This window comes from Trachypithecus francoisi, unplaced genomic scaffold, assembly GCF_009764315.1.
Source record: "Trachypithecus francoisi isolate TF-2019V2 unplaced genomic scaffold, Tfra_2.0 Lachesis_group14, whole genome shotgun sequence".
Lineage (NCBI taxonomy): Eukaryota > Metazoa > Chordata > Mammalia > Primates > Cercopithecidae > Trachypithecus > Trachypithecus francoisi.
This window is the reverse complement of record NW_022681459.1, coordinates 59,870,295-59,894,727: the sequence shown is the minus strand read 5'-3', so window position 1 is coordinate 59,894,727 and position 24,433 is coordinate 59,870,295. Positions and strand designations below refer to the sequence as shown.

General features: G+C 48.1%; 1 protein-coding gene across 3 annotated transcripts in view; it reads right to left on the bottom strand.

The window, feature by feature from the left end:
• Positions 1-1,455: 1,455 nt before the first annotated feature.
• Positions 1,456-24,433, bottom strand: part of TCF20 (transcription factor 20) — a 114,088-nt gene continuing 91,110 nt past the window's right edge. Inside the window, exons 3-6 of one of the 3 annotated variants that reach the window (XM_033233753.1) lie at positions 20,279-20,372; positions 11,614-11,663; positions 10,341-10,435; positions 1,456-2,784 (exon numbers count right to left, since the gene is read on the bottom strand). In XM_033233753.1, coding sequence (XP_033089644.1) covers positions 10,385-10,435; positions 11,614-11,663; positions 20,279-20,372 — 195 coding nt within the window. In that variant the 3' untranslated portion in view covers positions 1,456-2,784; positions 10,341-10,384. Of the gene's footprint in view, positions 2,785-10,340; positions 10,469-11,613; positions 11,664-20,278; positions 20,373-24,433 lie in introns of all 3 variants that reach the window. The other 2 variants (XM_033233752.1, XM_033233754.1) reach the window with 2 other exon arrangements.

The following is a 24,433-nucleotide window of genomic DNA, read 5'->3' as shown; positions in this document are numbered from 1 at the left end:
AACTACTCTGGAAAATGGTTCCACGTTTTTTTTTTTTGAGACAGGATTTTGCTGTCGCCCAGGCTGGAGTGTGGTGGCGTAATCACGGCTTACTGTAGCCTCGACCTCCTGGGCTCAAGCGATTCTCCCATCTCAGCCTCCCAAATAGCTGAGACTACAGGCGTGCACCATTACGCCTTGCTAATTTTTGTATTTTTATGTAGAGATGGGGTTTCGCCATGTTGCCCAGGCTGTTCTCGAACTCAAGCCTTGATCTGCCCATCTGAGCCTCCCAAAATGCTGGGATTATAGGCATGAGCCACCACGCCCTGCCAGATCCAGGTCTTCATACATTTGTCAAAAGCCATAAAATGTACACCACCAGGAGTGGTCCCTAGTATAAACTATGGACTTTGGGTGATAACAATCTATCCATCAGTTGTAACAAATGTGCCACTCTGGATGGGATGTTGATAGAGGGGAAGGTATGCATATGGGGGGTAAGGGGTTATATGGGAACTCTACCTTCAGCTTAATCCTGCTGTGAACATAAAACTGCTTTAACAAAATCAATTAAGACAAACACTGAAGGAACTAAAAGGCACTTGAGCAGTTGAGGCGAACTGCAGAAGGCAGAAACGAGTCAGGAGGCATGCGCGTGAGGCATGCACGTATCACTGCCACTCCCCAGTGAAGGTCATTTCTGAAGTCAATTTAAGGAAAGACCTAGAACAATCGCAAGTACTCCACTCAAGCCAGTCAAAAGGGGACAAAAGAATAAAAGGCAAAATGACAAACATTTGCTGTCAGGAAAATATTTTCCTCAAGATACATATTTTTCAAGTTTTGTGGTTTAGCCCTTGACACCTGAAATCTATCCATTTCATTTTAACTGTATTAATGCCAAGACCAGAATGAGAATGCAAGTAGCTCAAAAAAGCCATCATTTCTATGCAGGTCCTGTTCAGCTGCCCAAGCTTGGTCCTATGGCCGACACAACGCACCCACCCACACCTCCATCCTGGCGGAGTGAAATGAGAAATGGACTGCTTCATGTAGCCATTAAAACACAATTAATCTGCCATTTCTGCTGCCCTAAATTGATGAACACAGAACTCATTTATAATTGCTTATTTCTGCTTCACAACATTCCTTCCAGCATTTCTACTCTCTAAAAAAGTCCATTAACATTCCATTATTTTTTTATAACCCTTAATGTTGATTGGAAATATGTCCTCATATCAACTTGAATAAATCTGACTGTCCCCATACACTGGCCACACTCTACCTGCCCAGAGGAGTGGCGGAAGAACCCTGAATTTTGTTTGCTTCCCAATTGCGTGGCCATTGACAGGCTAGGAATGGGACAGACCGGATCTGATCATGGCCTCCTCTGGAGAACCAGAGCTACCCTTTGGGGGTTAGAATGGGAGAAGGAAGAGACGCATTCACTTTAAATTAAACAAAAGAAGGAAACAAGGTTAAAATGAAGTTTATTATTTTTTTGATTTTTTGATTTTTTTTGTTTTTTGTTTTTTTAAATAAAACTGTTTGTGAAACAGCTATTTTATCCCCATGGCAGAGTGACCCCTGAAAGATGCACTAACCCCTTCTTAAGGCCATAACAAGATTTTTTTGTACTTTTTTCTTTTTTTAAAACTCAGATATTTAAAAATTATACAATTTACAAAACAAAACAAAACAACACAACATAAAGAATCACGTAGCATGGGGCTGCCTGACAGGTCCTCTTTTCCTTTATAAAAATGAAAGCAAAAAGAAAAAGGGGCTAAATGGGTGTTCCTGGTCAGCTTAACCCACTCTGATCACAGCGACAGTCCCTCCCCGTCCCTGCCTACAGCTCACACTGCCGGCTCTGGCAGCACAGGCCTGGGCCTCCTCTCATCCCCACGGGTACCTGTGGGTCAGGGCACAGCTGCCTGGAATGTGCTGAGGACAGGGGGCCCCAGAGGAGGGTCATCCCTCGATTTTGCTGCTGCTGTGTACACTTAGGGTCCTCACCAGCCACAGTGACCCAGGACACAGCAATGACCTCAGACATCTGCCAATTTCACCCCCAAAAAGAAAAAGTTAAAAAAAAAATAAATAAATAGTGTTTCTGGAAATGAAAAAAAATTATTTTTGTGTTTAAACATCATTCCCCTGCTCTTGAAAACATGGACCGTCCCTATATTTCCCCCTCCCCCTAAAACCTTCCCACTTTGAGACAAATTAATGACAAAAGGATGGTTCTGGTGTGGTCTGTCTGCTTTTTCAATCCTGGGTCTAGTGTTTTCTGAACTGGTGTGAGACAGGCTAAAGATCAAAGCCACACACACCCCGTCCTTTATGAGATGAGGGTTTGTTCAGTTCAATTTCACATTTAAATTTCTCTTGTCATCAGAACAAATTTGGAGATCTTTAACTAGATAATTTTAAAATAGAATCAAAAGGGATAGCGCACCTTTCATTTAAACAAAGTCTTTCCAGACTAAAAATAGATTTATATATATATATTTTTTATCCCTCCCTTTTAATTCCCCCCACCCTTTCCCCATCATCCCACCCCTCCCCCCTCCCCCCACAATGTCACTATGGAGATTGTGTCCATGGAAACAGCCATTCCAACGTCTTGGGTCTTTCTTTCCTGTGGTGTCACTGGTTTGAGTGTGATGTGAGAACTTAGGAAGGAAGTGCTGGCATGGGCAGGCACGTGGGGCGGGGCGGGGCAGGGTGTGGCTGCACGGTAGGACGATTTCCATTCCATCACGAGTGTCCACCACCTTCTCATCTCCACAGTCTCACCTGGAAAACAAGGGACAGACACTGAAGGCCAGGAGCCTCCACAGGGTCCACCACCAACAGCCGCTGTTCCATGGTACCCCTGGGAGCTTTCAGTAGGGAGCCTGCACTCAGACCCCTCTGTAGATGTGCTGCTGGTGTGGGACACACCCGAGACCCAATGCCGGGGCCACTATGTGGCTTTGGATCTGGAATGTGATTAAAGGCAGCAATGACCTAGTGGGGGTGCTGGGGCTGGACTTTGAGGGCTCCTCAGGGTATGTCTGCCTTCCTCGTGCATAAAGGAACCAGGACAGCAGAGAACTCCCTGACCTCAGGGCAAGCCCCCAATTGTAAGGCAGCTGGTGGGGTTTTGCCAGTGTCAGACCCCAGCTGTGACTGAAACCTACAGTACCTGGTCAATCTGTGGAAGAACCTTCTCGAAGTCCAGCCTCTTAGGAGAGTTGCACAGTTGCCTCTAGTCGATACAGCTAGTTGTTTTTGAGACAAAATCTCACTCTGTCGCCTCGGCTCCCTGCAGCCTTGACCTGGGCTCAAGCAATCCTCCCACCTCAGCCTTCCAAGTAGCTGGTACTACCAGGTACACGCCACCATCCTCAGCTAATGACAAAGTTTTTTGTTTTTTGTTTTTGTTTTTTTTTTTTGAGATGGAGTCTCGCTCTGTCGCCCAGGGTGGAGTGCAGTGGCCAGATCTCTGCTCACTGCAAGCTCCGCCTCCCGGGTTTACGCCATTCTCCTGTCTCAGCCTCCCGAGTAGCTGGGACTACAGGCGCCCGCCACCTCGCCCGGCTAGTTTTTTGTATTTTTAGTAGAGACGGGGTTTCACCGTGTTAGCCAGGATGGTCTCAATCTCCTGACCTCATGATCCGCCCGCCTTGGCCTCCCAAAGTGCTGGGATTACAGGCTTGAGCCACCGCGCCCGGCCTGTTTTTTGCTTTTTGAGACAGAATCTTGCTCTGTTGCCCAGACTGGAGTGCAGTGGTGCAATCTTGGCTCACTGCAGCCTCCGCCTCCTGGGTTCAAGTGATTCTTGTGCCTCAGTCTCCCAAATAGCTGGGATCACAGGTGCACGCCACCACACCTGGCTAATTTTTTTATTTTTAGGAGAGATGTGGTTTCACCATGTTGTTCAGGGTGGTGATCTGCCCACCTTGGCCTCCTAAAGTGCTGGGATTACAGGCGTGAGCCACTAGGCCTGGCCCACAGTCAGTTCTTCATGCTTAAAAAGAATGCTCTTCCCATGGCCTTTAACAGGGAGGGCAGGATTTCTGAGGTTCAGACAGAGCTGGACTGTGTTAATCCTCTCGACCTCTCAGGAGCCTGAGAACCCTAGGTATCCCATCCCCAGGCTGGGGGGCTTCTCTCCTCTTCCAGCCCAGGTGCAGAAGGGGATTCTGATGGCCTACATAAGGACAGATGGATTATACCAAAGGTCCCTGTGGAATGCTTCATGGGCCATCCTATATGGGAAAAGTCTCAAAGAGAAACAGCAGTTTCCAAGGAAATCAGTCCAGTAAAATTTCACGAGAAGCCAGAAGTGATGGCAGCCTCGCCCCTCCTTCACTTGCTATCTGCCAATCACTGTGCTTAAGACTGTCACTGGGGCTCAACTAACTGCTTCCTCAAGCCCAATTTGGTGCCCTCCCCTTACAAATAAACCCTAGAAACCCAGGTGTCACCAGCCCTTTCTGCTTCCATAAAGTTTATATACACAGAACTGCTAAGAAGGCTGGGGCCTGCAGGAGCTAAGATTGAGCTGTTCCCAAGCACGTACATGCACATGCTCTTGCCCAAGGAAGTTCCTGACCACTTGGCAGGTAACAACAATGAGGAGGAACACACTCCACAGAGGCCACGGCACAACATCACCACATGCAAGTAAAGGCAAGCCTTGGGAATGCAGGCCAGCAGCTGAGCTAATGGGCACCTACCTCCAGGAACACAGAAGGGTGTCATCTTGTTGGGGTTGCGGGATGCCCGTGGGAATCAAGGTCAATGCCCACACGTACCCTGCCAGGCTCTGCTCATGGAGGGGACAGGGCAGGGTTTGCCCTCTTTACGAGTACACAGCAGTCTTGGGCCTGCACCCCAATCTTGCTCATTACTCAGAAGAACAGGACCCCACACCAGCTCCCCACTGAAGAATGAAGCACACGTCAGCAGCCAGGGTCTGCCTGGCCAGTCGACTCTGTGAGCTGCTACCTGTGGGCCCCTCCCTGGGATGCATGGTGGCCCAGGCAGCAGCAGTTTTTCAGCACCCGCAGCCTGGGGCTCTGCCCTTCACCGCCTTCCCAACAGGGAGTGTTCCCTAGTTCTGACAACTAGACCAGCCCAAACACATGATATCCTGAATGTAATGGGACCCTAACTTTTCAAGAGTTACTTCAAAAAAAATTGTTCCTTTAGTAGGGAAATTAGGAAGGAAAATTCTCTAAGCACTAGAGAATTTTCTAGAAAATTCTAGAAAGGCCCTGGCCTAGAAGCTTTACAGATATTAGTTCACAGTGACGTGGACCTGCCTGACCCCCATCTTCAAGAGAGCTGAAGCTCAGGAAGGCGACAGGTGTAGCCCAAAGCGACATGGCCAGAGATGGGACTGGGGCTTTCCTGACTGGGTCCTAGGAGCTGCATGTCCTAGGGCATGGGGTGTGGCTGAGAGACGGCTGGACCCCAGACAGTGAGCCTGGGAGCAGCCGTGGTGCCAGCTGGCCTGAGCAGCAGGAGTGACCTGCCGCCCCTATGCTGAAGACTGTCAATTCTCTTTTAAAGAACGTCATCTTGCTGCTCAGCTGCCAGCATCCAGGGTTTTGTCTTGGGCCAACACCTTCCCAGGCTCTCTCACTTGTTCTCTCCCTCATTCCCTTCTCGCTCACACTGTCCTTTCTGCTCCCCTTTGGCCTCATCTGTGGCCTGAACCTGGGATGCTGTGCTCATGCCCTTCCATATCAGACTCCAAGCCTGCCTTTCCCAATTGCAGCAAAAACTCATCATCTCAACACCACTCACTCTGGCCAGGATTCACCCAGAGCCCATTTCCTCATTTCTAAAATAGACATTAATTCTGACTAGAGAGGAAGGATGTGAAGAGAAACCTAATTCTGAATCTATACTGATTCAGGGCACTGATGTTCAGGGTCCAAGAGCCCTTTCTTCTCTAGGATGGCACTAATTTCTTTTTTATTTTTTTCTTTTTTTGAGATGGAGTCTTGCTCTGCCACACAGGCTGGAGTGCAGTGGTGCGATCTAGGCTCACTGCAAGCTCCACCTCCCAGGTTCACGCCATTCTCCTGCCTCAGCCTCCTGAGTAGCTGGGACTACAGGTGCCTGCTACCACGACCGGCTTTTAGTATTTTTAGTATTTTTGTATTTTAATTTTTTGTGTTTCTGTATTGTTAGCCAGGATGGTCTCCGTCCCCTGACCTCGTGATCTGCCCGCCTTGACCTCCCAAAGTGCTGGGATTACAGGTGTGAGCCACCGTGCCCGGCCTGGGATGTACTCATTTCTTTAACACAGACTCACCTGGCACTAGCATGGTTACATACCCCGCTCTGGGCTAGGCTTTGACAGATGTGGTCCCTGCCCACGTGGAGCTTACATTCTAGTGGAGAGACAGGTAGTAAACAAGTAAACGATCTGAAATTGTGGTGATGCTAGGACAGCTGAAAGTGAGGAGAGGGGCAATGGAGACAAGGATTTAGAAAGGGAAATGCTTCTCTGAGGAAGCGGCCTTTAAGCTGGGACTCAGGAGATGGAGCCTGTTTTCAACATGAAGACGGGGAGCTAAAGTGTTTCCAGCACAAGGAACTGTGTGTGCAGAAGCCCAGAGGGAGGCAGCCTGCCCCTTGAGGAGGTAGAGGGAGGCAGCCTGCCCCTTGAGGAGGTAGAGGAAGCCAGGGGCCTGGAGTCACCTGAGACTTCCACAGGGCTCTGGAGGCAAGGTGAGACGTTTGGACTTTATTTGGAAGATGACAAGAATCTCTGACATAGAGAAGAGACAGGACTGGAGGGAGGCCTAATGAAGACTGCACTTGGCTACTGAGCAGTGGCAGGGAGGCGGGCACTATAGGAGCCGCAATGCCTGGGCTGGTGCTGGTGGGAAAAGAAAGTGGACAGACTCGGGCTCTCCTCTGGAGGTGTAATCCCGGACCACCTCTGGACCAGTCTGGGAAAAAGGGAATATAGAATGTGACATTCATTCATACACAAATGGGCTGTGTGACATCCAGTTCCAGGGGCAGGGGCGCTACTCCCCATGCCCCGCCTTGCTCAGCTTCCATCCATGGCTGTTCTTTGCAGGGTACGTAGCACCCAGGATGCAGCATTAGCCCTGATCAAGGTTATAGGTTCCCATGTGCTGGACCACAGGGCCTGTTAGGGGAAGCTGGGGCCTCCTTGTTTAATTCACGACAGGAGGAAGAGCTGGGCCTTCCAATGTCAAAAGCTCTGCCAACCAATGACACAAGCCAGCAAGACAATCCACCTTGGCACAAGGAGACAGTGGGCAACCACAGGCCTGTGGAAGGACTTTTCCCCTCTGCACTCCTGGCGAGGGTCAGGTACAAGGTACATCACATGCTGGGAGGCAGGGGCAGCATCTTTTAACCCCAAGTCTTGGGTATTTTTTGCTATAAGAGACAGCTACAGGGTTCAATCTGCTGCCTTGACCTTTCCAACTCCCATGAGAAACCCACAGCTAGGCATGGCAGACCAACAGGCTGAGAGCCAGTGTGCTGTGCTGGCACTTAAAGACATTTCCCAAGGGTATCTCACAAGGTTGGCACTGCTATTCCTGTTTTTACAGAAGAAACTGAAGCACAGAGACATGAAGTGGTCTGACTTTAGTCACACAGTACCTATCAAACCACTTTCTCAGAACATGGCGCACCAGGAGGCAGACACACATGCACATCCACTGTCTGTTCCCTGCCTTGTCCAGGGCACCCAATAATGGCGGCTCTCTGTCCCCAGCATGGGGCCCAAGATGAGCCCTCCTTTAGTAAGAGGTGTGATTCCATCCCCAGTCACCAGGGCTTCTACCACAAATGAAGGACGGTGACCACCCTCAATGTCACTCTGCTGAACTGGGAAACCAGGAAAAGGTATCTGCCTTGTGGGAACAGCACATAAAAAACATTTCAGATGGACAGGACTGGATGCAGTGCGTCCATCCTCTCCCTCCAAGAGCTGAATGGTTCAACTTCAATGGACCTGAGACGACTCTACAATGGGTGAGGCCACTTCATCACTGTGCTTCAACCCAGAAGGATGAAGCTCATTGTTCTGTTGAACAGTTGGCCGGGCACGGTGGCTCACACCTGTAATCCCAGCACTTTGGGAGGCCAAGGCAGGCATATCACTTGATGCGAGGAGTTCAAGGCCAGTCTGGGTGAAACTCCATCTCTACAAAAAATATAAAAATTAGCTGGGCGGGGTGGTGCACGCCTGTAGTCCCAGCTACGCGGGAGGCTGAGGCGGGAGAACTGCCTGAACCCCAGAGATGGAGACTGCAGCAAGCTGAGATTGTGTCAATGCAATTCAGCCTGGGCGACATAGCGAGAATCCATCTCAAAAAAAAAAAACAAAAAAAGAGTCAAGGGCCCTGTCAGCTAGGAAGGAAGGCCCAAGAATTACTAGAGAGGAACAGATGATGAACAAAATCCCCAAGAGATTTGTCTCCCAGACCCAGGGCCCAAACCTTCTTTTTCTAACACAGATGCAATTCCAGGATAAAAACAAAAAACACTTAAGCTCTTTCCTTAACCTGGTCTTCTAGGACACATTCCAGGAATACAACCATCATGGTCCCCTACAGAACTTGACTCTAACCATCTGGGCCTGTGCTGGCAGAGGGGTGACAATGGGAAGGCACAGTGGCACCCTCAGGAGTATAGGGACATGCAGGAGGGCCAACATAAAACAGTCCTTTCAAAACCACCCAATGCAATGGCTGCCTTTCCCTGAGGGCTAATCCCAGGGAAATGAGCAAGGGCAGGCAGGCAGTACTGCCCAGCAGGTTCTGGAAAACCAGCAGTCACTCGCTGATGGTGGCAATGTACTCCAAGGCCAAGAGGCTTCATTTGCTCATCTGATTCCTCTGACCCAGGAACACATGGAATGGCTTCCACCCACCTCCCCCAACTTTGCTCTGATCCCTCCACTGACAGCTCTACTCCCTGGAAGAGTAAAGAGGAAAGGCACTACACTCAATGTTCTATCAAGAAGGCACTTAGCACCTGACTTCTCAAATGGTGCGGCAGCCCAGGGGCCTTCTCCGGAAATTAGTAGTGGTAACAAGGGGGAGGGCATGTTCCGGAAGGTGGTCAGGTGCCGGAAGGGACAGGTCTAGTGTAGCTGTGTGGGTCAAACTCCTGAGGTTGACACAGAAGTCCTCCCATTTGAGAGAAATGACCCCTCAATGAATATTTCTGAGACAACTAGTCCTCCTGCCCCATCCTGTAGCAGTAAGTGCCACAAGGTACATTTTTGTTTTTCTTTTCTTTACAACCTATTTCCCCTCATGCCTCAGTGAGGAAGGGAGGGTGAAGGAGCAACATGGAGCTCAGAGGCCTGCAGCTTCTAGAGACCCAAGTCCTATCATCCTGTTTTCACAGATGCCTGCTGAGGGCCATGACCACAATCCCACACAAACTCACAACAAGCACAACTCAATCACAATAATTTTTTTTTTTTTTTTTTTTGAGACAGGGTCTCACTGTGGCCCAGCTGGAATGCAGCGGCATGATCATGGCTCACTGCAGCCTCAACCTCCAGGTTCGATCAAGCAATCCTCCCAGCTCAGCCTCCTGAGTAGATGGGACTAAAGGCATGCACCATCATGCATGGTTAATATTTTTTAAAATGTACAGACAGGGTCTCACTGTTGCCCAGGCTGGTCTTGAACTCCTGAGCTTAGGCGATCCTCCTGCCTCAGCCTCCCAAAGTGTTGGCATTATAGGTAGAAGCCCCACACCCAGCCTTAAGATTTTTAAGAGTAAAATTAAATCAGATGCTAGAGTTTACTAAATCTTTGAGGATTTTTCTTTCCTTTGTACTTCTGCAAAAAGGAATCCTTCAAAGTACTGGAAAAAAAAGATTTCGAATAACAAAACCCAAGAGTTCTGTTGTTTTCAAAGGAAAACACACCATAAGCTTTACAGTAATGGAGCAAATTAAAAAGAGGAGACCTTTGAGTGGAACCCTTTCTGAGATGGGAGAAAGAGCAGGGGCTACTGGCAAGAGGTGCCCTGGCCGAGGAAGAGACCTAAAAGCCTGTTGTGTCTACTCACAAGGCCACCCCTGGCTAGCTGTGCCCTGAAGGGCTGCCTTCAGGAACAGTCACCCTGCACCCCATCAGCAGTGGACAGTTTAGAAGGCCCCACTCCTTTCCACAGATATTCTGGGGAGCTAAGTAACCAATGGAAGAACACTGCATCCACCTGGTGGTGTCATCCATAGGATGAAATGCTGGTGGCAGAGCATGGAGCAAGCAGGAGGGCAGAGGCAACACGGCCCGCTGGGAGCCGGGCAGGGTGCAGGGAGCCCCGTGGCCCCGACTCACCTGTGCTTGCTGTCCTTTCCATTCCCACGAGCACACTGCCCCCCTCACCCCCGCTCCGACTGCTCTGTGCTGAGGCTGCCTTTCGCGGTCTTGTTCTGCAAGGGGGGGAGAGGGCACGGAAGGGGAGGCTGACACAGGCAAAACCAAGAGGAGACAGACAGGTGGGAGAGGACAGTGCGGAAATCAGGGAGGGCAGAGGGAGGACGACAGGAGTGGCACACGGAAAAGGAAAGAAAAGGCAGAGTCAGTCCTGACCGACAAACAGGAGACATTCAGACAGGGTTTTCTGAGGCAAAATGTAACCCTTAAAAAGGGGAGTTCTAAACATAACATGCAAATTAAGTAAAAATAAAGAGAATATAAGATCCTGTGACCACCCCTCCCTGGAAATAATTTTTAAAGAAAAGCATAAGCAAGCATCTTTCAGGAGCATTTTGAGGGCAGACCTCTCTGGACAACCTCCTCCTAGTACTTTCGGCCCTACTAGATTTAAGGCTGAGAGTGACCAGTGACCACCAGGTGTCAGTGTGACCTCAGCCAGAGACACGGTGCAGCCCCTGCAGGAAACATCAGGTGGCTCAGAGACACGGTGCAGCCCCTGCAGGAAACATCAGGTGGCAGTGGTCTCCGTTCTGATCCTTTCTTGGGGCTCCTTCTCCGTATACACCCTCCCCATACACATATGTGGTATCCACAAACAGGCCATTCACCCCTCACCTCCCACCCTTTCCTAAAGGAAGCGACCATGAGACCACCTCCTAAATAAACTGGGAAGTGGAGCCGAGGCAGCCCATTCCATTGAGCATCAGGCTGCTTCTACAGAAGCACAACCTGGAAGAGACTGTGAGCTTCCCCAGAGCCTTGGGGTGAGCTTGACTTCTAGTCTGGGAAGATGCCTTTGCACAGGCCTCAAGGTCTAGAACCAGACTTACCAAACTCCAACCTGTGACCTGGGGTTCTATTCACCTCTAGTGGAAATCAGTGGCTTGGTCAAGTTAGATATTCTCGCCTCTCTTAATGAATAGACAAACACCAACTCCCCCAAAACACATTTCTCCTGGGATCTCATACTACTCCGAGTGCTGGTCCCCATGCCACGGGTCTCCCTTCAGCATCATGCCCCTCCACCCTCCCAGGGCCAGGAGTGGACTGGCAGTCAGAGGCACAGGTGAGGACAGGCATGGGTGAGGCCCACCATCTGGTCTTCAGATCTTTCAGGAGGAGCCACCCTTGATGCCATCCCTGCTAGTAGCTCTTGGGGCCTCTGACTCACCTTGTGCTTAGGGCACCTCACCGAGAAGTTCTCCTCATGTAGCAAACAATCTGGAAGACAGAAGGGGACAGTCAGGTAGAGACTTCACAGCTGGACGTACGTGTGGTCATACTGGCTGGGATTGACAGGGTCAGAAATAAAACTAGGAGGTCCCTACACTTACTTCTAATAGGAAAACATTAGAGACACCCCAAGTAAGCTGTAATACCTTAACATGATGGATACTGGTCATTTAAAAATTAACATTTTAAAAGAGTTAATGGTATGGAAAACACTCATGAAACAAAACTGCTTGAAAAAACCAGGATATACAAATGTATAAATGTGCTAATTTTATTAAAATGTTTCTATGCATTAAAAAAAGGCTTGAGCCTGGGCATGGTGGCTCACACCTATAATCCCAGCACTTTGGGAGGCCAAGGCAGGCAGATCACGAAGTCAGGAGATCGAGACCATCCTGGCTAACACAGTGAAACCCCAACTCTACTAAAAATATAAAAAATTAGCCGGGCGAGGTGGTAGGCGCCTGTAGTCCCAGCTACTTGGGAGGCTGAGGCAGGAGAATGGCGTGAACCCGGGAGGTGGAGCTTGCAGTGAGCCGAGATCGCACTGCACTCCAGCCTGGGCGACAGAGTGAGACTGTCTCAAAAAAAACAAAAAAAAAACAAAGGCTGGCGTGGTGGCTCACACCTGTAATCCCAGCACTTTGGGAGGCCGAGGCAGGCGGATCACAAGGTCAGGAGATCAAGATCAGCCTGGCCAACATGGTGAAACCCTGTCTCTATTTAAAATACCAAAAATTAGCTGGGTGTGGTGGCACGTGCCTGCAATGCCAGCTACTCGGGAGGCTGAGGCAGGAGAATCACCTGAACCAGGGAGTCAGAGGTTGCAGTGAGCCGAGATCACACCACTGTACTCTAGCCTGGTGACAGAGTGAGACTCCGTCTCAAAAAAAAAAAAGACTGAAAGGAAATCTACGAATATGTAACAATAATTCTCTTTGGGTAATAAGATACAGCTGATTTAAATTTTATCTTTTCTATATTCCCATGATATCACCAATAAATGCTATTTTAAAAATCCCTGATTCTAGGCTAACCCCATTTCCCAGGCTCAAGCCAAAGCTTCCTTGTAAAAACACTTTAAAATCTGGAAGCGCCTTTTCTTCTCTGTACAGAGAAAGCCCAGGTGTCTGAGACAGAAAGGTGGCCAGGCCCAAGAGCCCCACTGTCACCTTTGCCCTATGACCCACGGAGACACAGAAGCCTCCAACACAAATCACACAATCCACACTAAATGCTTCAGAGGAAGGTAAAATCCCATGAGGATGCTTTTAATCCTTGGAGGAAAAATGATTCATTCCAACTTGTAACATGATGACAGCATCCTGGATGGCAGCAAGGACACATCTGCCTCCAGGTGAGTTGAGCTCTCGCACAAGGGTAGTGCAAGGAAATCTAATTAATGAGTTCACTCTGCACACCACAGCTCCTGGAGACCAACAGCCAGGTCACTGGTGCAAAACGCAGTGGCAGAATGTTAATAAATATTGATAACACATTCTCAGAGAGCTCCCAGGCACCATGGCAGGAGACAGCCATGGTACTTAACCTTGTTAAATTTAAACTGAGATCCAGACTAGCAGTCTGTGTGCCCGCAGATTAAGTGCAATAGTAATAAGCAACGAACATACACATGAAAACTTTTCAGGTCCCAGTATCCTAAAACAAATCAAAAAGACCCTTTTATATTTGGCCAGACCTGGAACATCACAGCCTGTCTTTCGTTGGAGCCCGTGCATATCTAAGAGACTGGCGGCAGCCTTCTTGGCTCTGTGGGCCCAAGAACTCAGCAACTTACCACTAACCTCCAAGACCCTCCCGCAGCAAGCAACTAGCAAGGCAATAAATGAAATGTGTTAATTTAAAACCCACAAGTACATAGTGTGACCAAGACTCCTGCTGCTCCAATCTGCCAGAGAGTTTATAAACAGCAGGAGCCAGACAACTGGAGCTCAGGGGACATGCTCTCTTCTTACCTGGGCTCTGGCAGCAAGCACTATGCTGGCTCAGTCTCTAGTTTGGGCCAAACAGAAACAGTACAGCACACGTGGGGCTTGGCCATGCTTATGCCACAGGGGTTTATATAAATGAGGATGGGGACCACACAAGCAGCAAAGGGTGCCATCAGAAAGGCAGAGGTGGCTCAGTTCCCTCATGGCCACAGAACAGTGACCAGCTGTGATGGACCATTAATAAAACACGCCTCATGTTAGGAAATGTGTTCCCTCTGAGTTAGAAGCAGAAAAGAGTAAGACACTATGAGTGCACACTAAAGACAACTTGAAACTAATGCCAGACACATCTGGAAACGAAGTCTCCTACAGCAATCTGCCTGAGGCAGTGTCCATCTCTGACAAGGCCTCCCATGCAGGAACACTGTGCAGACAATGCCCTACTCTGTTCTCATACATGTCCACAAGCCGTCAGGAAGCACAATTCCTGTTCCTGGCAGGGGCCAGAACCACAGCTAGAGAGCTCAGAAACTTGGAGGGCACAGGGGAGCTTCTCCTCTGACCAGTCCCTGCTGGGAGGGATGAGTGAAGAGCAACAGTGTAGTAAAACCTCTTCTGAGGATTCTGAACAGGCAACTGCACCTAGATGGCCAGCCAGTGAAGTTCTCTCAATCTGTGTTCTTCAAGGCCCAGGCACCATCCTACACTGTCCAGAGGGCCCAGGCAGCACTCCTGCATAGTGAAGTCAAAGTAAACAGCTTGTGAGATTAACATCCAAGCTCAAAAAGACCCACAAGGTGGCCTAGTCAACAAGATGGCTTGCAGACACAAACATCAACCTCCCAGAAGAGAAGATCACTTTCATTTCTCTCTTTAAGCTCAAAGGCAGGGTGGATTTACTGATCTCCTCATTATAAGCTCTGTGAAGCTTCAGATACTCACATGCATCCACAGGCTTCCAGGCTTAGGATGGTGGGCTCAAGGAGGAAAGTGGGAAAAACAAGAAGGGTCTAATGCCCTTTGGATCTGTTGGGTACCAGACACAGACTCCAATTCACCTACACTCTACCCCAGTGTTACTGTTATTCCTTATGTTGGCACATTGCAGGGCTTGGGACACAGGGGCCTGCCAGTTCTATCCTGCCTTGCTGAAGGGTAGGCTCAGGCTCCTGGGCCATAAGGAGGGAAATATGGGGCTTTTGGCACTGGGACTGGCTTCTGTGATGCAGACAGCTATCCCTTGGGGAGGAGTCAGACTACCAGCAATTTTTAACGACCCATCCAGAGCTCTGACCACACTAGCAAGATCAAAGCCTGCAGCAGAGATAGCAGCTTTAAAATGCTACTGCAAGGAGAGCTACAGAAAGTAGAATTCCCAGCTGTGTTTTTTCATGAGAGTAGAAGAAAAAAACCCTCCACACAAGGTTCTTTACGCACAGTGGAATTATTAATGAGCTACCACAGCCTTTTTTTCTCTAATTGTTGTGGTTCATTGCATTAAATACATTAATTAAAAAACAAAACAAAACAAAAAACAGAGCTCATGCTCTTATTACTGTAACCCCCCCCACCTGGAGCCAAATCCTGTGCCTATGACATAACAAGCAACACAAAACAGCTGACCATGATGACAGGAATGCAGGGTCAACATGAAGTTGGGGGGAAGGTGGCAGGAGTCACAGATCATGAAACAGAGATTCTGTTTCTATGGAGACATCCCAGTAATAAAAGTTTTCCCTGAGACATCAACAGCTCTTTAAAGATCTGGGTGGTTGACAGCAAGGCAGAGATGAAAATGTTAAACTGCTTCTTACTCCATAGGGAGGTTAGGGATTCTCAAACCAAGGACTTATTTTTGTTATGATTAGAAAGAAAAGTCAATCAATAAACTTGTTTCCTGGATACAAAGTTACATCATATACAGAGAGCCAATTTAAAAGAAGACTGTGTGGAATAATACAAGCATCCATCCCCACAGAGCAGTGCAGAACTCTGGGTCACTGTGACTTGGGTCATCAAAAAGACCACAATGACCAAGACATGGTCATCTCGTGAAACTGCCTCTGGTCCCAGCTCTCCACATGAAGGAGCAAAGTGCACAGCAGCAGAGGCAGCAAAGCCAGAGGCCGACAACCTTAGCCTCACTCCTCCCAACCCAGAACCCTCTGTCTCGCTGGACACTTGGCCACCAACTTCTGTTAAATAGAGATGCTACCAGCTTAACGAGGCAGGCTACCAAGATGGGCCCCAAAACAGAAAATGACAGATACCATTTACTCACAAGCCCTCAGCTAATAAAGAAAAAAAAAAAAGCCATTTTCTTCAACTAGAAACAGAAAACTTTGTATTACTGTCTCCCTTTCCTAGCCACTACTCTACAGGGAATAAAACACAATATTCTGATGTAACTAGGGGTCATGAAAATGAGAAAAGGCAACTGGTTGGCTCTTTTAAAAACTTTTTTTTATTTGAACAGACCTGTTCTTGCTATGTTATCCAGGCTGAACTTGAACTCCTGGCCTCAAGCAATTCTCTAGCCTTGGCCTCCCGAGTAGCTGAGATTACAGGTGTGAACAACCATACCTCGTTAACTGGTTAGCTCTTTTTTTTTGGAGATGGAGTCTCACTCTGTTGCCAGGCTGGAGTGCAGTGGCGCGATCTCAGCTCACTGCAACCTCTCCGCCTCCCGGGTTTAAGCAATTTCCCTGTGCCTCAGCCTCCCAAGTAGCTGGGACTATAGGCATGTGCCACCACACCCGGCTAATTTTTCATATTTTAGTAGTGACAGGGTTTCACCATGTTGGCCAGGCTGGTCTCGATCTCCTGACCTCGTGATCCGCCCACCTCGGCCTCCCAAAGTGTTGGCATTACAGGCGTGAGCCACTGTCCACATGTATGTGTGAATACATACTTTTATAAGAATCTAACTGGCATCAGCGTTATCTTCTCTACCTCTCTTGTTCTTTTTAACTGTTTCTCCTACAGAAGCTTGGAGAGAAAAGAGGGAAGGAAAAGGTAAGGGCAAGGAGAAGGATGTGAAACAAAGGGAGACATGCTTAAACAAAAGTCAGGAGCTGCAAGTAACTGATGCGCTGGAAGGAAGGGTGGGCAGGATGAATTCTGAGACCTGATCCAAGTCTGTTGGCCCTGCTCTATGTGTGTTATGCCTCATGCCTGTTCCTATTATGTAGTCAGCCACACCCTCTTCCCCTTCCCATCAAATTCAAATCAAACCCCACCTCCTATGGACAGTGTGGCTGCCTCCGTGGACAGCCCTGCTTCTCTCCTGGGGAAGCACAGAGAAGGGGCATGCAGATGACAAGCACCGTGCTACCTGCAGCCTTCTCTCGCCACTTTTCCTCAAACGTGACCACAGGCATTATGGGGGCTGCCTGGGTGATGGTCTTTTTTTTTTTTTTTTTTTTTTTTGAGACGGAGTCTGGCTCTGTCTCCCAGGCTGGAGTGCAGTGGCCGGATCTCAGCTCACTGCAAGCTCCGCCTCCCGGGCTTACACCATTCTCCTGCCTCAGCCTCCGGAGCAGCTGGGACTACAGGCGCCCGCCACCTCGCCCGGCTAGTTTTTTGTATTTTTAGTAGAGACGGGGTTTCACCGTGTTAGCCAGGATGGTCTCGATCTCCTGACCTCGTGATCCACCTGTCTCGGCCTCCCAAAGTGCTGGGATTACAGGCTTGAGCCACCGCGCCCGGCCAGGAGTGATGGTCTTAGACACATCTAATGCTCAAGAAGTAACTAGAGGACATTATGTCAAGTGAAATAAGCCAGGCACAGAAAGTTAAAAGCTGCATGTTCTTGCTCACGTGGAAATTTAAAAAGCTGACCTTACGGAAGTATTAAAAAGTAGAACAGAGGATACTAGAGGCTAGGAAAGGGAAAGGAAGGGATAAGTAGAGATTTGTTAAAGAATACAAAATTACATCTAGATGGGAGAAATAAGTTCTAGTATTCTGTATCACTGTAGGATGACCACAGTTAACAACAATATATTGTATAGTTTCAAATGACCAGAAGATACCACATGTTCCAACACAGACATGACATTTGAGATGATGGATATGCTAATTACCTAGGTCTGATCATTATATATATACTGAAACATTACTGAGCACCCCATATCTACAATTAATGTCCATTAAAAAAAGTAAAAAAGGCTGGGCGCGGTGACTCACGTCTGTAATCCCAGCACTTTGGGAAGCTGAGGCAGGTGGATCACCTGAGGTCAGGAGTTTGAAACCAGCCTGGCCAACAATGGCAAAACCCCATCTCTACTAAAAACACAAAAATTAGCCAGGCATGGTGGCGCACGCCTGTAGTCCCAGCTACTCAGGAGGCTGAGGCAGGAGAATCACTTGAATCTGGGAGGTAGAGGTTGCAGTGGGCTGAGATCATGCCATTGCATTCTAGCCTGGGCGACAAGAGTGAAACTTCATCTCAAAAAAAAAAGCAAAAAACTTAATAAACTTGAAATTAACACTCACCCTGCCACCAAAAAAGTAACTGGGGAAAACACCCACTAAAGAGACTAAAAGTCTAGAGTAAGAAAGGTGATTTTCCCAGGTTATTGAAGCTCTAAGTCAAAACTCAAGAATTCTGCATCACTTACTGGACGGCACTTCTTTAACAAAATGTTTCCCTTCTTTCAACAGTTAACACATTGCAAAACATCCCCCTATCATCTCAACAAACAAAATACAACACTCTTTGTAATACTGTGATTTAGAGTAAGAAATACATATTTTAGTCTTCATCCCTGATTCCTGGCACAGACCTCCTAAAACCCATGTAAATTCCTGAGCAATTAGGGGTGCTAGGAGCATCTTTTCTTCTAATATTTGGTTTTTGATCCTGGTTCCTGACATGGAGCTCCTAACCCCTTGGAATTTCCTGGATAGGAGCACCTTTCATTCTAATGAGGTAACTCTTGGTGGCTCCTGGATGGGGGCTGGGCACCACAGAGACTAAGCTGTGATTAGCATCTTGGAAGTTTTAGCTCTACCCACCCCATTCCAGGAAGCAGAGAGGGGGTGAAGACTGAGTTAATAATTGATTATGGCTACATGATGAAGCCTCCAAAAAACCCATGAACTACTGGATTCAGAGGGCTTCTGGACTGCTGAGTATATGAAGGTGCCTCGGGGGTGGTGCCCCTGGAGAGAGCATGGACGCTCCATGCCCCTTCCCACATATTTGGCCCTATGTTTCTTTCATCTGGCTGTTCATCTGCATCCTTCATAACGAGTCAACGCAAGTGAAGTGTTTGTGAATTCTGTAAGCCACGTTAAATATTAATCAAACCCAGTGAAGGGGTCTTGGAAAACCTAGTTTAAAGCTGATCATTCAGAAACACAGGTCAGGTCATAACACAGGGCTTGAGGTTGGCATTTGAAGTGGGGAGCAGTCTTGTGGGACTGAGCCCTTAACCTCTATGGGCTGCACTAACTCTGCTTGTGCAGTTTAACTCTGAGCTAAACTGTAGGACACCCAGTTGGTGTCCAATAGTGAACTGCCTATATGATGCTATCAAGAAAGAAAAGTAAGAAGACAACTCAGAGAATGGAAGAAAATATTTGCAAACCACATATGCAGAATTACAATTTTTTTTTTTTTTTGAGACGGAGTCTTCCTTTGTTGCCCAGGCTGGAGTGCAGTGGCACGATCCCGTAACCTCTGCCTCCTGGGTTCAAGCGATTTTCCTGCCTCAGCCTCCCAAGTAGCTGGGACTACAGGTGTGCGCCACCATACCTGGCTAATTTTTGTATTTTTAGTAGAGATGGGGTTTCACAATGTTGGGCAGGCTGGTCTTGAACTCCTGACCTCATGATCTGCCCGCCTCAGCCTCCCAAAGTGTTGGGATTACAGGCGTGAGCCACTGCGCCCGGCCTACAAATAATTCTTAAAACTTGACATTAAAAAGATAAATACTCCAATTTTACAATGGGCAAAGGATGTGAATAGCTATTTCTCCAAAGAAGATGAACAAATGACCAGTAAGCACATGAAAAAATGCTCAACATCATTAGCCATCAAGGAAATAGAAATAAAAACCACAATGAAATAACATTTCATACCCACTGGGCTGGCTACAATTTAAAAAAAAAAACAACAAAAAACACACACACACATGAAGTCAAGTGTCAGGGAGGAGCTGGAGAAAGGAGAACCCTCATGCACTGCTGGTGAGAATGTAAACCGGGGCAGCCACTTTGGAAAACAGTCTGACAATTCCTTAAAAGGTTAAACAGAGTTACCACATGATCCAGCAGTTCCACTCCCAGGTATACATCCAAGAGAACTGAAAATATGTTCACACAAATGCTTGCATGTAAATGTTCTAGAGCAGCATTATTCATAATAGTCAAAAAGTGGAAGTAACCCAAATATACAGCAAAGTCCACAGAGATAGAAAGGATTGGGTCCAACAGAGCTTAAAGGAAAAAAAAAAATCATAAAAATTTAAAAAAGAAAACAGAATAGTGGTTGCCAGGGACTGGAGGGAGGGGAAGGGAGGTAAGTGCTACTAACGGGTAGGAATTTTTTTATGAAGTGACAAACAAACAAAAGAAACGGAGAGAATCAAACTGTATGTCCTAACCCTTTGGACGCTCTGGACAGGGTCTGTGGTCTCCTCTTACCTGCATCAATGGCACACGGGTAATGGTATCGGAAGGAGCAGCCTTTGTTGTAGCAGCCCAAGGTGGCGCCTGCCTCCTGGCAGTGGGAACATTTCTGAAAGGAAGGAAAAGTCAGACATGTCAGTATCCCAGATTTGGCCCTCTCCTCCAGGCCTTCCCTGGTCCCCATCTGTTAGACCTCAGCACGTGTCTCTGTGGTTAGAGGAGTCTGTGGTGGCAGGATGGGCCGGTCAATTTCTAAATGCCACTCACTGACCACACCATGGGAAGGGATCCAGCAATAATGTTTTAGGCTAAGCCTCACAAATGTTCTCAAATCAACAACACAGCAGGATGAGATAAGCAATCCATGTCATAAAGGACATGCCAGAGTGGGGTTCTCAGCCCTGCCTCTGGTGCCCCCGCCATCCACCCACCCACACACTCTGCCAGGCATTTCCTTGCTGCTATCGTGAGTGGTCTGTAGATCTTCCCTGTTTACTTCTGCCGTGAAAATCTGGGGTAAGAGAGGGTAAGGTAGTAGAGTTATATATAAACCTTTTAGAATTAGAAGCGGAATTTGGTTTCTAGTTCTTGTATTTGTAAGAAGATTTTATTTTTATTTTTGATCTACTTACCCCAAATGCCCAATACAAGTATATTTCCCTTTTCAGAAAATATGGGCTCCTGTGTGCAAATGGTATTTTTATACATGAATCTTATTTTAAATGCACCAGAAAACCTGCCATGAATTTCTGGCTAAGTGAGACATTATTTTGTAATTGAGACACTCCTCCTTATATGGTCAGGTTCTCTTAAAGTGGGGCACATCTCTGTCAGCCCTGTGATGTGGCTGCTGTGAGTGCTCATCCTGTCAGGGTAAGAAATGTGTCCTATCAGCAACAAACATATTCATAAAACTCAACCACATGTGACCCTACTATGGATGCTGGCTCTTCAGGTAGCAGAGGTACACAACCAGCAAGACTAGCTGGAAGAGACAGAAACTCGTTCCTGCTTCTATGAAAAATACAAGTGTTCCCTAAGCAATTACACTGAGCTGGCTCAGGCCCCCGACACAAATACTGATGGGAAACTATGCTAATGCCAGCAACAGCAAAGCCCAAGCGCTCCACATGCTCAGATTGAATGATCTCATCCAGCCCTCTGCACTACTCCACCTGGCAGGTGCTCCTAATGCTTTACATGAAACTCTTGAGACACCAGAGGCAAAATAACTTGTTCCAAGTCAGAGCTGAGATTCTGGATGACCATCTCTGGCATCCTCAAGAGACAAAAGAGATAGGAAAAAGGGTTGGAAGAGATTAGTCCTTCAAAAGCTTTGCCCTGCTCTCAGAAGACCAAGGTCCTTCTGGGTGCCGATAATCAGTAAATGTTTGTCATGTGCCCTCGCACCCTTGTTAAGAGAAGAGATCATTTGGTCTGGAGAAACCAAGGACAAGTTCACAGCATTTCTGGTAGCCCTAGACTCTGTCTACCTTTGTCAGTGCCACAGAGCATCTTAGAATCAAAAGGACTCATATCAACTTGAGGGAAGGAAGTGTGGGTAGTCCATCGGTGGCCAACCTGCAGCCATGTCTGCTGCCACTTTCTTTTTTTGGAGTCTTGCTTTGTTGGCCAGGCTGGAGTGCAGTGGCACAATCTTGGCTCCCTTCAACCTCTGCCTCCTGGTTTCAAGCGATTCTCCTGCCTCGGCCTCCTGAGGCATTGGGATTACAGGCATGTGCTACCACGCCCGGCTAATCTTTGTATTTTTAGTAGAGATGGGGTTTTGCATGTTGGCGAAGCTGGTCTCAAACTCCTGACCTCAAGTGAGCCACCGCACCCAGCCTCCTGCTGCCACTTTCTTACTCAAGGAGCCTGAAGATATGGCCCTCCCTACCCCGGGGAATGAATCACAGTGAGTGGTGGCCATTTAGGAATGGGTATGATCAAGCATTTCTGGTAGGAAAGTCTGCAGGAAAAAGGGCTTCTGAAAACATTTTGCACCCCCCCCACCTTTTTTTTTATATTTTGAGATAATGTCTTGCTCTGTCACCCAGACTGGAGTGCAGTGACACAATCATGGCTCACTGCAGCCTCTACCTCCCGGGCTCAGGTGATTCTCCCACCTCAGCCTCCGAGTAGCTGAGACTACAGGGGTGTGCTACCACATCCAGCTAGTTTTTTTTTTTTTTTTTTTTTTTTGAGACGGAGTTTCGCTGTGTCGCCCAGGCTGGAGTGCAGTGGCGCGATCTCGGCTCACTGCAAGCTCCGCCTCCCGGGTTCCCGCCATTCTCCTGCCTCAGCCTCCCAGTAGCTGGGACTACAGGCGCCCGCCACCTCGCCCGGCTAGTTTTTTGCATTTTTAGTAGAGACGGGGTTTCACCGTGTTAGCCAGGAGGGTCTCGATCTCCTGACCTCGTGATCCACCCGCCTCGGCCTCCCAAAGTGCTGGGATTACAGGCTTGAGCCACCGCGCCCGGCCTTCACATCCAGCTAGTTTTTTAAAAAAAATGTTTTTGGCCGGGCGCGGTGGCTCAAGCCTGTAATCCCAGCACTTTGGGAGGCCGAGATGGACGGATCACGAGGTCAGGAGATCGAGACCCTCCTGGCTAACACGGTGAAACCCCGTCTCTACTAAAAAATACAAAAAACTAGCCGGGCGAGGTGGCGGGCGCCTGTAGTCTCAGCTACTTGGGAGGCTGAGGCAGGAGAATGGCATAAACCTGGGAGGCGGAGGTTGCAGTGAGCTGAGATCTGGCCACTTGCACTCCAGCCCGGACGACAGAGCGAGACTTCGTCTCAAAAAAAAAAAAAAAAAAAAAAAAGAAAAATGTTTTTGTAGAGATGGGGTCTCAGTATGTTGCCCGGGCTGTTCTTGAACTCCTGGGTTCAAGCTATTCTCCCATCTCAGTGTCCAAAAGTGCTGGTATGAAAGTTTCACCCTCTCAAAAAGAGACAAGAGGGAGGAACAGGTAATTTTCTTGCTCAGCCTCTGTGAGGACTAGACGGTGGGATCTGTGGCAGCCACAGTATCACCATAAGGGGACAGCCCTGAAGACAAAGCCAGCCTGCTGAGGACAGAAGAGTGGCAAGATGGAGAGACCTGGACCTACCATGACACTGTCAAGCACTAAATCACCCAAACCCAGGACCAGGCCACCTCTAGCCTTGTTACAGGAAACTTGGGGGCTGCTGTAGAAGGGTTAAGTATGCATGCTCTGGAACCTAAATAACTGCCTGGTAAGTGGCTCCACTTTCTAGTTCTGCCTTCTTGGCCAAATTTCTAACCTTTGTTCCTCAATCTATAGACGTGGGACTAATAATGGCACTCACCTCACAGAAATGTCATAAGGGTTAAATGAATTAATTCAGGCTTAAAATGCTGGCTGGGTCAAAAGTGCTAAGTAAATGTGACCCAAGATGACCATGTGTCAGACACATGCTAATCTACAAAGACCACCTCATGAAAAGCAACCACACAGCAGGCCTTGTCACCATCCCAGTTTACAAGAGGAAAGAGAAGACGTGGAGCTTAGATCTGAACAATGTCCATTTGTTTCCTAATTCAACCCCACAACCTGGCAAGCATTGCACGAACTGCACGATGATTAATTTACAACATTGCATCCAAAGGGGAAAGACCCTCAGGGTGTGTTAGGGACTCAGAGAAAGATCCTTAAAGACAGTTTAGTTCAGTGGTTTTTGAAGTGTGGTCCTCTGGAACAGCAGCATCAGCAACACTCAGGGACTTGTCAGAAATGCAGTTTTGTTTTTTGGATTATTTTTGAGAGTGTCTCGTTCTGTCGCCCAGGCTAGAGCGCAGTGGCACAATCTTGGCTCACTGCAACCTCCAACTCCCACGTTCAAGTGATTCTTGTGCCTCAGTTTCCCAAGTAGCTGGGATTACAGGCATGAACCACCACACCTGGCAAATTTGTGTAATTTCACTAGAGACAGGGTTTCAACATGTTGGCCAGGCTGGTCTTGAACTTCTTGCCTCAAGTGATCCACCTGCCTTGGCCTCCCAAAGTGCTGGGATTACAGGCGTGAGCCACCACACTTGGCAGAAATGCACACTTTTGAGCCCCACCTAAATCTGTGTTGTGAGAAGTCCTCCAGGCTATTCTGATGCACAATGCAGTTTGAGGACCACTCATCTAATTCAACTCC